This window comes from Chaetura pelagica, unplaced genomic scaffold, assembly GCF_000747805.2.
Source record: "Chaetura pelagica isolate M959 unplaced genomic scaffold, ChaPel_1.0 scaffold314, whole genome shotgun sequence".
Classification (NCBI taxonomy): Eukaryota; Metazoa; Chordata; class Aves; order Apodiformes; family Apodidae; genus Chaetura; species Chaetura pelagica.
Window position 1 is genome coordinate 24,365 of NW_009953218.1, and position 13,998 is coordinate 38,362.

Here is a 13,998-nt window from a genome sequence, read left to right on the forward strand (position 1 = left end):
ATTGAAAGAAAAAGTGTCTTACAAAAATTGTGTCTTTCTTAATTTCTAGGAAACACAACTGGATTAATACAATTTCAAAAGACAACTCATACAGTGTTTATTTAGAAGCAGCATAAATCCAAACAATCCATAAAAATTTCAAGTGCTTACTGTTACAGTTTAAGTGCATATATTCCTTTTATAATTTCATGCCTTTCCATGGGAACAGACACAAAACAGCCACATGATTTATTCTTCTCAGAAAGCTTTTGCTAGTTTGAAACTTCATCTAATTGGGTAACGCAGTGAGCTAGTTCCACTGATAAATTCCAGATTTATACAGGATTTCAAAAGAGTAAACTCAATGTGGAAGGTGTTAAAAATTTTGAATATACCTATAAAAATGTGACAAAATGCACTTTTCAAGTGAGTTAAGACAGGCAACATACATAAGACATTTGTAAAAAAAAAAAATTAATACAAAAAATGTAATACAAAATATGCACCTATTTCTACAGATAAAAAGCTTTTTGTAAGTTAACAGTATTGGCCCACCATCTGAATGTTGACAGTGACAGGTTATTATGATGGGATCTCTAAAGTTTAAACAATCCTATAAACTAATGATGGAAGATGTAATCACCTAATATAGGAGCCTGAGCACCAAAAAAAAAAAGTTCCTGTTTTTAAATGGTTTGTGAGACTTCCCATTTACTACGAGGATAACCTCTGTAACTTCTTTGGCTGAGTCCACCATCCCTGAACAGCAACTCCAAACAAAATGGGAAAAACTTCCACTGCTGCGAAAGAACTGAAGACTACAGCTTGGTCAGAATGCTAAACATTATAAAACAATTCCCTGCTTACAGAAAAAAAAATGTTCTATCTCCAAAGAGATTAATGTGAACTCAGAACTGTAATCTTTAGATCATTTAGTAACTATCACAATATTGCCAATCTTAATAAATGTAATTAGTTTGGAAGTAAAGGTGTCAAAGAAATGCAGACAAATTTATTCTTCTTACTGGAAAAAAACTGTGAGTTCTTATCTTAAATTTACTCTTTTGCTTCAGACATAATGTAGTGGTATCACCTGCCAACCCTGTTCTCAGGGGAGTGGAGACAGTATCAGGATACAGAACAGGCAAGAAGGCTTTCTTCTCTCTTACCTCCTCACTTCCCCCAAGAAGTATTTCCATAACACCTTATGTACTATCGATTATGGGAAATAATAATTTATTATTTAACCATTTCACCCAGGTTACCACCACCCACATGAAGTTGCAGCGTATTTTGTGTCTGGCTCAGACAACAGCCATGATGCTCTGACAGATGTAGATCGGACTCGGTTTCCAATTTCTTGCCCTTCCAGATGCTGGGGACTGCAGAGAACATAAGACGCCAACCCTTCAGCTCCACGAGGATAAATGAAGTGCTTCACCTCACTTGGCAATGAACTACATCCATTTAAAGAGCAGCAAGAGCAGACTTACATTAACCCCTTCCTTGCCCTGAGAGATGCCAATTGCCATATGAAGCTTACAGCCTTCTTAAGGCGAGGTGGAAAGTCCTTTGGCTCTCTGAAAGTTTCAGATCCCTCTCTTCAAGCGAGTTCAAAAAGAACTTTTTGGAGTCTTTGAGTACAACTGAACATAACTGAATCACATGCAGAAAACCTTAAACCATTTCAACGCCTGGGCCAGAAACACAACGCCATGCCTGGAAGCAACAAAGCTATGATTATAGATGAAAAAAGATTTACTGCATTGTTGTCTAATATAGGTTTTCCAGATATGTGCGTGGAGTCTTTGGTTTGGTGGTTGACAACCATGCCAATATTCTGGTCAAAACCTGGGAAAAGATAAAGACTTCATTTTACAAAGCCAACCAACCTGAAAAGAAACTTAGTAACCAAGTATAAGCAACTTCCTAAATGTAGTTTGCCACTGTGTTGTTAAACCTCTGCAAGAAGAGACACCAACAGACTGAACTAAATTACAGTTAGTTGAATCTGATAGCTTCAAAGAATGGGATATAAATTAAATACTTCACATTACAAGTTAATTCTTTTGAAAAGTTACACTTCTATTAGTTCTGCTTGTGTCTCCATGTAGTTTCATAGCAAAGAAAGGAATGTAACAAGCTAAATCAGAAGCGGAAAAAGCTATTGCAAGAGCCATTCTAAGACAAAGGATACTGTTTTGAACAGAAGAGAAACAACTGATTAGCAACATGTATTTCCTTGTCAACAAGATGCACTTTTTTCAAAGGAAGATTATGGAAATAATGTTAACTTGATCTGACAGAAAACAAGCTCCACACAGAGGCCGAATTTAAAATTTCTATTTACACAGCAGTTTTATACCACTAGTGGCTAGATTTGTTTTCTAGTACTGAAGCCGCTTCTTGCTCCACCTCAGTATTAACAGCACTGTAACACTGTGTTTCATCAATTGTTACTGCACACGCACCGTTATCCTGTGCTTTGTCCAGCTGCATTCCCGTATTTGCTACAGTATAGATACTCCAGCAGCGCTTCTGAATTTGTAAAAGAAATTGTGGAACTTGCTTACTTTCCCTGCTGCAGCTAGCAAAATAAGTTGCTGAGCATGGAAAGATATCTGAAGTGAAGAAGATGCAGATAAATGCAGGCATGCATTAGGTAGGTTTACCATGTTCTCTAATGCAGCTGCCTCATTAGGAGCATGAAATGTTGCCCACGGGTTTAAACGTTTCCTCCTTAGTACAGAAATATTGTATCTAAAAATTCCTCAAATGTTTAAACACTCCATTATATTTTATACTTTCCTGGAACTACAAGGAATAGAGCACAAAAACTACTGGAGAGCCAAATTCACAGCATCAACAATGGTTTGCAGTTCTCACTGTGATGGTAGATCTGAAGGATTTGTGTCTCTCAGGCAGCTCATCTGCACATTCAAAACCCAACTTCCAATGAATAAGTATATTTACAACAAAATGTGAAAACAAGTTCTTTCTGTAAACCAGCTATTAAACAGATTAGTGTCAGATCCAGTCTTCAAACAATTTTAAAATACAAGTTTTCAGTTTAGCCTAAAGGCTGTCTGTAATGCTTATTCACAGACAATGATCATTAAGGGCTGTAGAGTCCCCAGATGAATAATTCTCTCAAAGAATAAAGGAATACTTCAATAATTTAGAATCAACCAGCAAACATTTAAAAAAATAAAATATCAGGTGATTTAAAAAGTCACAGCTTAACTTACAGGAAAGAGTACTCTCTTAAGACGTGAAAAAAACCATTACATATAATATTGTGCATATTCTCCTAGAGCTTTTCTTACTTAATTCTTAAAGCTGAGACCAGTGCTAAGTCTTCTGAATTAGAGTTTCTGCAGTGACAACTTAATCTGAGTGAATGGATAAAATTAAGCTGACATTTTCTCTTATAAAATTTTACGATCATTAGATCTTTCAAAAAGGAGAGGGCAGCAACTGCTTTTTCCAAGGTAGTATGTTGAGATTTCTGGTCTCTTTCAGTTATCAACAAGACAGTAACTAACATCAGCAAATTAAAAAGTGGAAAAGGACCGCTTGCCCTTGTTCTTCTTTCCATAATCATGTCCATCACTTTGGTTCCCTTTGTCCTTTGTGTTGCTAATTCTGTATTTTTTTTCCATTTAAAAGTCATGTCCTCAACCCTTCTGGAAATTCAAGTCCATTTTTTGGTTACATTAGGAGAGGGTAAAAAAAAAAAAAAAAGGAAAAGAAAAAAGAGACTCCTACCGCTGTATTGCATCGTAGCTCCCAAATATGAATCAACTATTGATCCCAGCAAGCCAGCTGCTGCAGCAAACACAATGATGGGCCATTGTGGAGCAGATATCTCCAGGTCAGTCACACAAATAAGCTGTGTTATGAAATAGGCTACACCTACTACCATGCCTCCAAGTAAACTTGAGAGCAGGCCCATGAAAGTAATTCCTCCATTAGTACCTAAAACAAACAAAAAATAATCTGGTTTACAAACTTCTTCTTAAAGACTTACATTTGTTCAAATGGTTTATATTAAATCAAATGCTGCTGCAAAGCTTAGCCTGTATCATTATAGCCTATTACTACTATTACTTTTCCTGACTCTAAGGCCACCTATCTAGAAATATTCACTAGCATTAAATTAAATAAAACCAGATAGCACACCTCTCAATGTCACCTGGTATTTGTTTGCTACAAGGTGTGTGGGGCAGTGTTAGAAAAAGATTTGCTCCAAAAAAAACGCAGGAATTGAGATGTGCATGTTCCTAAATCAATGCCTCCTTCAGAAGAAGTATGCCTTACTTATTTTACCAGTATATTTAAAAGAACAAAATTCATAGAAAGGAATATGTCTGATAGTTCATGAAATAAAAATCTGAAGAACATTTATAAAGAAGAAAAGAAAAAGCCCATGCATTTACATTCTATCCCACAAGATTTAAAACTTAGATCAAGAAGCCAGCAAGACTGACCCACACTGCTTTAAGGGTAGCAATGCCATCCACTATAAAGACAAGGTTTGACAGACAGAAGGTTCACTTTACCCATCCTTGGCAAGATAGTAAAGGAAAATGGAATTTAGTTAAGAAATTAATTTTTTGCAGTGTCTGTGTTAAATATATATTTTACTGATTCAAATTTTAATGCCTGAAAAATTCAGTTGATAACTTGTATTCTTTATATTATTGGCAATATAAACATTTTTTATAGTGCCAGAGATGAGAAGTGACAGCGTTCACTAAGAACAGTTTTAGCTCCTGGATACTATGTTGGTGCATCTCATCAAAAAGAAGCAGCAGAAACACAGTAGAGTATATTCCATTTCAGAGAATGGATTCCCTCTAATCCCAGATTTCTGATGTTTTTTTCTGGGGCTTTTTTGCAACTTTTCAAGTTGGACACATGATTCAAAACAGATCAGCAAAATGTTAAGAACATGTAAGAACTGATCACACCTTACCTACTGGAACCTCTTCCCAGGTTGTTATCAACCTTGGCTTGCTTTTACTCCAAACACTACCAATCTCTGACGCCCAAGTATCACCAGCAGAGCATGCCAGGGCTCCCAAAAGGGATAAGCATATCCATGATGCTGTGTATTGCTTTGAAAAGTCGACTGGAATTTCACCCGGTCCATTTTCTATCATATACAAGAGAGCCAGCTCAGTAGGAACACCACCATTACAGAAAACTTGCACCCAATTCCTCTGTCCACCTACAGTGAGAAAAACTAATGTCAGTATTTTCAGGCAAAATACCTAAACAGGAAATAGCATGAATCAAAAGCAGAATAGACATATATAAAATTAAATTGAAAAGGACACACTTTCAAATCAGAAACTATGTAACAAAACAGAATCACTGAATGTTAGGGTTCAAAGAGACCTTGAAAAATCACCTAGTCCAACCCCTCTGCCAGAGAAGGAAACTCCACAACCTCTCTGGGCAGCCTGTTCCAGTGGTCTGTCACCTAACCATGAAAAAGTTTTCCCTTATGTTTATATGGAACCTCCTATGCTCCAGTTTGCATCCATTGCCCCTTGAACTCTCACTGGACATCACTGAGAAGAGCCTGGCTCTGTCTTCCTGACACTCACCCTTTACATATTTATAAACATGGATGAGCTTGCCCCTCAGTCTCCTTTTCTCCAAGCTAAAGAGACCCAGCTCCCTCCGCCTTTCCTTATAAGGGAGATGTTCCACTCCCTTAATCATCATTGTGACTCTGTGCTGGACTCTTTCAAGCAGTTCCCTGTCCTTCTTGAACTGAGGGGCCCAGAACTGGACACAATATTCCAGATGTGGCCTCACCAAGGCAGAATATAGGGGGAGGAGAACCTCTCTCGACCTACTAACCACACCCCTTCAAATACACCTCAGGATGCCATTGGCCTTCTCGGCCACACAAGCACATTGCTGGCTTATCCTCCTGTCCACCAGGACCCCCAGGTTGCTTTCCCCTGTGCTGCTCTCCAACAGGTTAGTCCCCAACCTGTACTGGTACATGGGGTTATTGTTTCCCAGATGCAAGACTTCACACTTGCCCTTGTTGAATTTCATTAAGTTTCTCCCTGCCCAACTCCAGCTTTTCTAGGTCTCGCTGAATGGCAGCACAGCCTTCTGTTGTGTCAGTCACTCCTCACAGTGTTGTGTCACCAGCAAACTTACTGACAGTGCACTCTGTTCCCTTATCCAGGTCACTGATGAATAAATATATTGAATAGTAATCATCTCTGTACTGACCCCTGAGGAAATCCACTAGATACAGGCCTCCAACTAGACTCTGTCCCATTGACTTGACTCTGTGTCATTGACTTGACTTGACATCCAGCTTGACTCTGTCCCACAATTCTGTCTTTTTTCCTTCAGCCAGTTCACGATCCACCTCACTACCCAATCATCCAGACCACACTTCCTCAGTTCAGGTGCGAGGATGCTGTGGGAGACCGTCAAATTTTCACTGAAAAAGCTACCAGGTTGATTAAACATGACTTCCTGTTGGTAAAACCATGTTGTCTGCTCCTAATGACCCTCTTATCCTTGATATGCCTAGAGATAGTGCCAAGAACAAGTTGTTCCATCACCTTTCCAAGGATGGAGGTAAGGCTGACTGTTCCTCCTTCTTGCCCTTTTTGAAGACTGGAGTAACATTTGCTTTCCTCCAGTCCTCAGGCACCTCTACTGTTCCCCATGACTTACCAAAGATGATGGAGAGTGGCCTAGCAATGACCTTCACCAGCTCCCTCAGCACCTGCGGGTGCATCCCATCAGGACCCATGGATTTATGGATGTCCAGATTGCTTAACTGATCCCTAACCCAGTATTCATCAACCAAGGCAAACTCCTTTATTCAGACTTCCTCTGGGGCCTCAGGGGTCTGGGGCTCCTGAGGACAGTCTCCAGTAGTGAAGACAGAGACAAAGAAGGCATTCAGTGCCTCTGCCTTCTCTGTATCCTCTGTCACCAGGTCACCCACCTCATTCAGCAGTGGGCCTACATTGCCTCTACTGTTAGTTTTGTCTGCAAAAGCAAAGTTGCTTGCTAATGTCCATAGGGATAAGGGTGGAGGGGAAGCCTGACAACAGCATTCCCTGCTCTGGATGTTACAGCTGATTCGGCCCTTTAAAAGGAACAGGAAAATGCACTGTTTATTCTCCAAAAGGGATCTGAAAAAATTAAAATGTTATGGCTTACCTTCTTTGTATTCTGAATCTATTTGCTTCTTCCTATCTTTTTTCCATTTAGTAAGTTTTGAAGAAGTAACAAAAAATACAAACAAAGAAGTGAAGAAACTGTAGTTTGCAACTGTAAGGACAAATCCAACCAACAATCCTGTGGAAAAAAAAAAAAAGTGCATCAAACTCCTTCATTTAACAATGTCTGCTCTGCAAAGCAATTAAGTATTTTTAATCTCTTGAACATTAAGAGTATCTTCATGGTAAACCTAAAACAATCATACAGTAAGAGAATTACTGAAGGGCCCAATACCTGTAAGGGAATTCCAGTGACATCTCAATTGAAAAAAAAACAAACAGATATCTTTCCAATTTTCTCTTAAAATTTATTACTACATTGCTGATTTTATTGCTACTGCTAAAGTACGTGATTTTTAAACACCTCCTCTTGTCACAAATCAGTGGTACTGTGCAAAAATACAAGAGAGAGCAATAAAAAGAAAAGTCAAACAATACCTAGTTAAAATGTAAGCACCCTGCCTGTAGAATATGATTATTTGTATAAGAAGCATATATACAGGTGTGGCTGTGTTTTCATTAGGAAATTTATATTCAGTTTGGGAATCAAATCCCTCTCCCAAGATCTCTAAAATAATCTGGATAACTCTCCTTTATATCTTAAGAGCTGCTGCTTCTCCCTTCTGCTCTTAGTTTCATTTTTCTGCATCTGATTCTTAGGTCATAATTTGCTCTCTGTAATTTTTTTAAGTATTTGAGTTCCTGGATGTGCTTCTTTTTTATATCTTCTTCAACAGGCGAGGTATAATTTTCACTGTCCATCATGAGATTACAATTCTTCATGACTGACAGAAGACTGGCCACGCTTAAGGCAAATGCCAACATAAACTGGCTAGCAGAGTTGCTACGAGGCACAACATAGCAGAACAGACTGTTTTTTTTAAGTAAAAAATGCTCCCATTAACTCACAGACAAAACAATACTTGCAAAATGGGTGACATGGACAGAAAAGATTTGAGGTCCCGCTTCTTTCCATTGACAATTAGTTCAAACAATGTCACAAGACAAGGGTGAATCACCTCACATAGCAATCTTGCACCAAATTCCAATGAACACCATTTTACACTATGTTGGAGCTTTTCTCACGCAGTGAGGAAAAACTTTTGCTAAAACAGTAATTTGCTTGAACTGATGTAAGAGTTAACTATTTTCTTATTTTGGGGAGGAAAAAAAATGCCTAAAACTGCTTGTATTACAGAAAGAAGAACTGTGTTATCCTTACTGGTTTTCTATTAGGCAGGTAGGCTGTTGACATGGCTCAGTTTTATGGTATTTCTTTACCACTGGCTCTGCCATTTCATTATTATTACATGAATCCATCTGTATGTTAAACAAAACCATGTGATTTAACTGCATAATGTACTGAAGTTTAAAAAAAATCTTACAGGTTTATATAAATGTAATGACAATATTAATCAAATTAATTACTAACAGCAGCCAGAATTAACTTGACTATTTAAAAAGGCATGAAAAAAACCAAACAGATTCAAGGTATGTATGCATATATTTACTATAACAGAACTTAGGTAGGAAAGTCTTAAGAGAATTTTATGTACAGTAAAGAGGACTTTAATTTATTAAATGTTTAGATGAATGGTCTCAGAAAAAAACATACCTCCCAATGCACCACTGTGATCAAGACTCTTCTTCTTAAGACCCTGCGTAGCAATCATTAGTGGAACAAGGACTGAAAAAAGCCAGCGCCATGGAGAAATGGGTCGTAAAGTACCTGATAAATCAAATGAAATGGGATAATCTTCAAAAGCATTTTCAACGCCTTTATATCTTAACATTATCTCCATGTATAGACTTAAAATCTGATCTTAATAGATTAAACTTTTTTATTCTTTAGAAGAAAGATATTTATGCAAATGAAGACCAAAATATCCAAAATTATCTACTCAGTTTTTCTATTCAGCTTTCAGAGAAAAAAAAGAAAATATATTCACTAAAATTAATTACAAAGAAATAGCAAATGTGTCAACAAATATTATTATATTTCCCATTCGAAGAGGGATTTATAAACTCCAAAATTAACATCCAAATTGTTAAGTCCAGCTGAAACCTGATTTAGATAGAACTGAGAAGTTTAGATTTTAGAAAAAAACACAACCCATACATACACAGTAAGTTGCGTAGAATGCAGTTTCAGACATGAATGAGATTAGAATTCAAATTGCCATTAAAAAAAAAAAAATATGGGAAGAGGCTGTGAAGCAACTTTAAATACAAAAATTATTGCAATGATTTGGCTGACAAGACAAAAGTATTCATGTCTACGTAGAAGAAGACATTGGCATGCATCTCAGCTAGCTAACAGCTGTGTTTTCATAGCTTTAATATTACTATCATATCCTTCTTATTCTAGTTTGGAAAAGTTACATATTCTGTAATATACTTAAGAGCTTAGTTGAGCTACAGCAATACCTGATGAAATTTAATAGAACTAGCAGGAAGTCCTGCAGTTCATATATACATGTATTTTATGCACTGATTCTGTCCTTCTGCTGTTCTGTGAACAAATCATCAGTTTAATCACAGCATCACTGACAGTTTTGTGGTATGGTATATTCAGCATAGACTGAAAAGACACATTTAAGCTAGGGGATACCCTTATTTTTCTATGAGTTAATGTGCCCACATAGTGGCAGGAATCCTGTCCACTCAGTTTTGTTCTCTGACAGTAACTGCAACAGAATTGCTACACTGCCCCAGTCTTGCCACACTGTCCCAGTCTTGCCTTGTGATTTCACATGACTATGGATTTTAGGTTTATGTATTTGTTAAGTGAACTGTACACATGAGTTTAGGCATGGCAAATGCAGCTCTGAGCTTCCTCTTTACTATGTTTACTGGTCAATATAATATAATCAAACTGAGCTTCCTATGTTATGGCTATCCAAATATTGACTGTAGGTTATTGCTTTTCTCACAGAACTAACACTTTCAATACAGTGCATGGTTTAAGTCTATTCATTTCTTGCTTTCACATGAAAACAACTCCATACAATCAAAGATTCTGTATTTGGAAAGTATACTGCTTTTTGGGAATGGAAGAGAAATAAATTATTTCAGGTCTAATATTACTAACATCCATGCAAACATGGCTCACCTGTTACCCTCCTTGTTACACAGAAAATAAAGCCAACTTAGAACGATCTTAAGTATTTAGCTGGAAATTAGTAAAACCTAAAACTTCTTTCAAGGATTGCTTTTAATGACATTATTCACTAACCATTTTTAAATTTGAACACTTAAACCACCAAGACAGACTACCTGAACAATGCCCAAGCAGAAAAATCCTAGTGTTCAAAACACAAATGGTTTACTTTTACAAAAATACCTGACTGAATAAAAAAAAAAATCAAGTTATTTTATCATCAAAATACCTACATTGCCTTCTAAAAAGCTTTACAGTTTGTTCCCTTTGCTTATTCATTCAAGTTACTATGATCTGAATTTAAAACAAGCGTGTAGAAAAGGAAAACAATACCCCATTCAACGATCATAATTCTACACCATTCCATAAAGCACTAGTGTCCACAGCAACTAGGGAAGCAATTTACCATCAATGTCCTAAACAGATTCTTTTCCTTCTAAAACTCCAGAACACTGACTAATATATAAGCCATTAATAAAGGCATTGTTATTATCCAGTTAAAACTTATTTTATCTGTAAAAGTGACTCAATAAATTACTGTCTTAGCAGTAAGATTCTTACAGATTTTATGTTATTACCTCATTTTGACTTTCAATTGGAAGACATGAATTTCATTGCAAAAGAACAGCAAAACTTTAAAGCCTGGGAAAAAATTGTTCCTTGAGTTTAAAAGTATTCCATCTTTGCAGTCATAGAAACAAGAAAACTATTGATTATATCCTGAACTACACTTCTTGCTTTGACAGAATTTCACTACCAGAAAATGACAAGAAAGTCAGTCTACTAGTGGTGTGACCACTTTCTAAAACATCAGCCCTTTCAAATCTTCTGAACTTGATGGATGGCTCTCATAAACCTACTTTAAGCTGATGACTGTCTCAGTATGATTTAAAGTTGTCAGTTTTTGTTTTAAAAAAAAACCACCAGGAACTTTTAAAAGTAAAACTGATACTTAAGGTAGGTTTTGAGCTAAAAAAAATAAATAATCACAATAAGTTATTTATCATACCTGCTATACATAAGACAACACAAGTCTAGCATTCATTTAGTCTCAGTCTCCTAGAAGAAAGATTTCACACAGGCTCAGCAACCTTCTCCTGCTGGGAAGCTAACCTTGATGGTTTTCAACAAGAACTTTTGTGTCAGCACTACCTACAGCTCTGCACATATATAGGCTTCCAGCTGCAAAGTAGGACAAATGTGTTTCGCTGTAAAACATTTGTCATTGCAAGCACAAAGATTCATAAGATGAAAACTTATCTTCCATGTACTGAAAAGCCCCAGTGCTGTAGAAGGTGTGCACAGGAATCTTGCAGCCAAGAGTTAACTGAAAAACTCAAAAGAAAAGCACCACCAGCTGCGTATGAAGGCATCTCCAGTGCTGTAGTCTCATGTTTCTAAGCACAAACCAAGAAGGTTCTTAATACTAACTTGAGTGAGAGCAGTACCAGAACACGAAGGGGTTCTTTTTGGTTGGTTGAGCTAACAAATAGAATTTTCATCTTTTAAAGATCATTTCTGAACTGACCTTTTAAGATTTCCTTGGGGGGGAATTATTAGTACTAAACTACTACTAAATGCAATTGCATAAGACTAAGATAGAACAAATTTATTTGCTTATTTTGAATTCTTTAACACTTCTGTTTTATACACATTTTGGTCACTGTTTAGTGCCTAAGCATTACTATGAATTACAAACTGTACATTAATAAATATGTGTTTGTAGTATTTTTATATTTATGGTTAAGGCCTGTGAATTTAATCCCTTTTACAGGCTGAACTTAAGTTCTCCCTCTCACTTAAGTCCACTCCTATGATATGCTCACTCCATCTTCTCAAGCCAAGGCCTTTCCACAGTCTAAGGCAAATGAAAGGCAGAAGTTGTATGTCCTTCTTGCTCCATTCTCCAGAAAAAGGAGAATTTGTTTGCAGTCTCCTCCTTTGTATCAGTCCCCATCCTGATTCACCTGGTATCTCTCAATCTACACTCAATTCTCAATCGTATTAGGTAGCAAGGACTCAAATATCCTAATTAAAAGCAAAACCTGTAGAGAGCTGACACAAGCAAATTAAATTGTGTGTTTAAATCCAACCTGGCTAGCTCTAAATGACACAAACAAAACCTGGTTGTGAAGCTTGCTTCTGCATACCTTGTAAGCACCTGGCATCGCACTACAAATCACAGAAGTGTCTGGACAACAGATTTAATGCTGTACTAATACACCATCCTAAAACGCAAAACACTGAAAAACACTTGAGCAGAGACATCCAACTGCCACTGCAAAAGTCAGCTTATACCAGTGGGATATTTATTCTAGCTTATTCTGGATTCAGACTGACATCAGGCAGCTAAGGGTATTCATAGTGCATCCCGAGGCGCTCAGCAACACTGACTGCCATGACATTGGAGCTCCTCCTGCATGAAACTGGCTGAGGTCTCAAGGGCAGGTCTTCACCTGTCCTCAGAAAGCAGCTACACCTATTTAGGCTTGAACTAATGCTGAAGATAGTACTGCTGCTTTTCACTGCTGCAAATATGGGCCTAGAACCGAAATGACAGACCACAGAAAATACCAGAGTCCTTTCAATTAGACACAACAAAAGCACAGCCTTCCAATTCTCCACCTCCAGCCCACAGTGGCTGGCGGGGGGGGCTGCAGGAGATGTGCTCGCCCATCACCCTGCCCCCCATCACCCTGCCCTGCCAGCCTCTCTCCTCGGCCCATCACCCTGCCCTGCCAGCCTCTCTCCTCGGCCCATCACCCTGCCCTGCCAGCCTCTCTCCTCAGCCCATCACCCTGCCCTGCCAGCCTCTCTCCTCGGCCCATCACCCTGCCCTGCCAGCCTCTCTCCTCGGCCCATCACCCTGCCCTGCCAGCCTCTCTCCTCAGCCCATCACCCTGCCCTGCCAGCCTCTCTCCTCGGCCCATCACCCTGCCCTGCCAGCCTCTCTCCTCGGCCCATCACCCTGCCCTGCCAGCCTCTCTCCTCAGCCCATCACCCTGCCCTGCCAGCCTCTCTCCTCGGCCCATCACCCTGCCCTGCCAGCCTCTCTCCTCGGCCCATCACCCTGCCCTGCCAGCCTCTCTCCTCAGCCCATCACCCTGCCCTGCCAGCCTCTCTCCTCGGCCCATCACCCTGCCCTGCCAGCCTCTCTCCTCGGCCCATCACCCTGCCCTGCCAGCCTCTCTCCTCAGCCCATCACCCTGCCCTGCCAGCCTCTCTCCTCGGCCCATCACCCTGCCCTGCCAGCCTCTCTCCTCGGCCCATCACCCTGCCCTGCCAGCCTCTCTCCTCGGCCCATCACCCTGCCCTGCCAGCCTCTCTCCTCTGCCCCTGGCCTTCGGACTCACCGTAGTACGTGTTTGCAGTCATCGACACGACCCAGAAAGCCAGAGAAATGCAAATGATCAAGTTAAGGATGACAATATTCACCATCATCTTCAAGTACTCTTTGAAGAAATCCTCCTGGTAACAGGACATAGGAAACCAGAGGAAGAACACCTGGCGGGGAAGCACAAGGCGCAACGCATCAGGGACACTCTTCCCTCCTCCTGCCGCCCGGCCTGACCTACGGCCCGGCCCGGC

General features: G+C 39.2%; 1 protein-coding gene across 1 annotated transcript; it reads right to left on the reverse strand.

The window, feature by feature from the left end:
* Positions 1–1,451: 1,451 nt before the first annotated feature.
* On the reverse strand, positions 1,452–13,992 carry TMEM19 (transmembrane protein 19). Its single transcript, XM_009997715.1, has 6 exons — positions 13,764–13,992; positions 8,866–8,979; positions 7,192–7,329; positions 4,958–5,212; positions 3,748–3,957; positions 1,452–1,830 (listed from the first exon to the last, which is right to left on the reverse strand). The coding sequence occupies exons 1-6, from the start codon at positions 13,891–13,893 to the stop codon at positions 1,667–1,669; spliced, it is 1,011 nt and encodes a 336-aa protein (XP_009996017.1). The 5' UTR covers positions 13,894–13,992; the 3' UTR covers positions 1,452–1,666.
* Between the last annotated feature and the right edge of the window lie 6 nt (positions 13,993–13,998).

Excerpts from the sequence above, each read along its gene's own strand:
- TMEM19 (XM_009997715.1), bottom strand. The coding sequence starts at position 13,893 with ATGTCCTGTTACCAGGAGGATTTCTTCAAAGAGTACTTGAAGATGATG. Across the intron at positions 7,330-8,865 it reads TCACAGTGGTGCATTGGGAG|GATTGTTGGTTGGATTTGTC; the intron begins GTATGTTTTTTT and ends TTTTTTCCACAG. Across the intron at positions 5,213-7,191 it reads AGATTCAGAATACAAAGAAG|GTGGACAGAGGAATTGGGTG; the intron begins GTAAGCCATAAC and ends TTCTCACTGTAG.